General features: G+C 28.5%; 1 protein-coding gene across 1 annotated transcript in view; it reads right to left on the bottom strand.

The window, feature by feature from the left end:
* Window positions 1-2069, bottom strand: part of LOC108767833 (aminopeptidase M1-like) — a gene marked incomplete at its 3' end in the record, with an annotated part of 5414 nt that extends 3345 nt beyond the window's left edge. Inside the window, exons 1-2 of the mRNA XM_018517902.1 lie at window positions 1564-2069; window positions 796-1269 (exon numbers count right to left, since the gene is read on the bottom strand). Of these exons, the coding sequence (XP_018373404.1) occupies window positions 796-1269; window positions 1564-2069 (980 nt within the window). The remainder of the gene's footprint in view (window positions 1-795; window positions 1270-1563) is intronic.
* Between the last annotated feature and the right edge of the window lie 409 nt (window positions 2070-2478).

The following is a 2478-nucleotide window of genomic DNA, read 5'->3' as shown; positions in this document are numbered from 1 at the left end:
AAGCCATTAGACCACTGCGGTAATATTTTTCGCAATAAATTTATTAACAGTTTCAACATATTAACATATTTTTATATATATCATAGAATATTAACATCTTTATAATATAATGTTTGATGATAGCATTAAATTATTAAATTGCTTGTCAATTTAATTCATGGTTACTAGAGTAGTTTTAATTGCGTCTACATCTCAATAGATTTTCCAAAGTCTCATTATTTATAGTCCGAAAAAACAATTCGACGCGCAGTTTGAAAAGACTACAATATAGTATACATACAAGCATATATATAGTGTATATTAGTAATTCAAGATTTAATTATTTAAAGCAATGAAGATTGAGCTTCGACCGTAATAAGCATTTTAAATTTCTAATATTGATTGTGTTTCTCACGTATGCGGTCTAAAATAAAGATTCTTAATACTGAATATAATTATAAAAATTACGTATGTATAAATATGCTTAATATAATGAAAATAATGATAAATATAACTTCATTTAAAATTCATTACCATTATGAAAAAGATGTAACTAGGCTGGTGTTAAAAAAAAAGTACTAGTTATCAAAAAAGTAATTTATGACGGTAACGGTGTTACAAGTAACGCTTTACTTTTATTCGTTAGATTAGGTAAACATGAGAAACAATATAAATATAAAAATATTTTTTAATGAATTTTAAATGTTAATGTTGCATGTTCATACTTTTTTCCTTTAAACCAATATAAGGATAAAAATATTAACACATTAATATCTTCTCTTCTCTCTTTCTGTCTTAATAATGTATATATATTACCTATAAAAAATAAGTCCCCATTGCGACATGCCATCTCGCAAATACCAATTCCACATACTTTTGGATTCTGGAAGAATAACGTGATCTAATTTTGCGATTTTTTTATTGAACCTGAATCCTAAATGTGATGTAACAATTTCAAATATATTCTCCGCAAATTTTGTATATTGTGCGGAATATGTTCTGCACCATTTAAATTGATGTTCGATGGTATTTGCGTTAATACGATGAAAGGGAAAATTGGTCAGCACAACTGCCACATGATATGTTGACATTAACGGAGTAGGGTGAAAATGTGTCCAAACCATACTATTATCCGCAAGCTCTAAGTTTTGAATCGGCATATTCGATAAAGCCATGTAATCTTTGTGATGCTGTATAGAAATCTTAAAAGTGGTTTTAAATGCTGGTTCATCCCAACATGGAAATAATCGTCGGCCCCTAATAGGTTGAAAATGCACTGCGTTTAACCACCTGCAATTTTAATGAAAGATAATGGAGAATCTTCAGTAACACAGTGCTGCGAGATTTGGTCCACTGAGATGTGAGGGTGCTTGTTGACATAATTTTTTGCGCTGAATCCGAATCTTGCCACAGATTTAAAGTTACGAATTTAAAGTCGGAAACCACTTCTACATCTCAGTGGATTTTCCAAAGTCTCATTTTCGCAGGCCTGTGTAATTAATTAAGAAATATTAAGAGCTGGTAAATGTACATTTGTCAATATATAATATGTGGTGCGTTTTTAATCTCTTAATATTTACTCACATTACACCTCGTATTCTTTTTGTAAGTGCAAATGTTAAAACATTTTCCTTGGGATGAACCGGCATACCGTAGAATTTCATATTCAGAATATAAAACCCAGGCGAGAGAGCCTCCGCGAGGTAAAATGTTAATATATGCGTTGTAGAATTATACATATGTTGTTCCCATAATATTTCATAGCTCTTGCCGTTATTCTCGTTAATCAATATAGGCGTATTAAATATAAACAAAAAATATTGGTGTAATTGTATATATTGCGTTTTGTTATAAATACGGATCCTGGTACTGGTTTCGCCTTCTAACGTATAAGCAGTATAGTTCTTTCCGAAGTTTGGTATCAACTTGATGTTATAATTCGTGGGTACTATATATGTTGGTAAACGGCCAATTTGTTCAACTTCAGAACGGAATTCGTTTTTCTTGTTTTTCGAGCCATATATTTTATTTATAAAATCATAACTTATTATGATAAGAGTTACTAAACATAACGCCTTTAGAAATTTCATGATTGTTTTTGTTTTAAATATTTCTGCAAAGTAATGACTTTTTGTTAGAAAAACGACAAATATAAACTAAATTCATATAATGTCTTTTAATAAGAGAATGTATTAAAATTATAGGAATTTTTGTTCTCATAGGTGTACTCTATTTATATAGGAAAATATTGGATATAGCTTTTTATTATACTTTTTATTATTCTTTAAAATAGTTATTGTTAATTTATAAAAATTTAAATGAAAATGACGGAAAAAGTAAAAGTATATAAATTTTTAATAATTTTCTAGAAAATTGTTTTTGGATGTGAAAGTAGCATAAATGTATGTGTGCTAAGGAACTGTTACTTCATTGTAATGCTCATTTTTTAAAATTAAAGCTGTTAATCAAAAATTAACTTTATTAATTTCTTAATACTCC

This window comes from Trachymyrmex cornetzi, unplaced genomic scaffold, assembly GCF_001594075.2.
Source record: "Trachymyrmex cornetzi isolate Tcor2-1 unplaced genomic scaffold, Tcor1.1 scaffold73, whole genome shotgun sequence".
NCBI classification, from domain to species: Eukaryota; Metazoa; Arthropoda; class Insecta; order Hymenoptera; family Formicidae; genus Trachymyrmex; species Trachymyrmex cornetzi.
The sequence above is the reverse complement of the archived record's forward strand: the minus strand, read 5'-3'. Positions and strand labels throughout refer to the sequence as shown.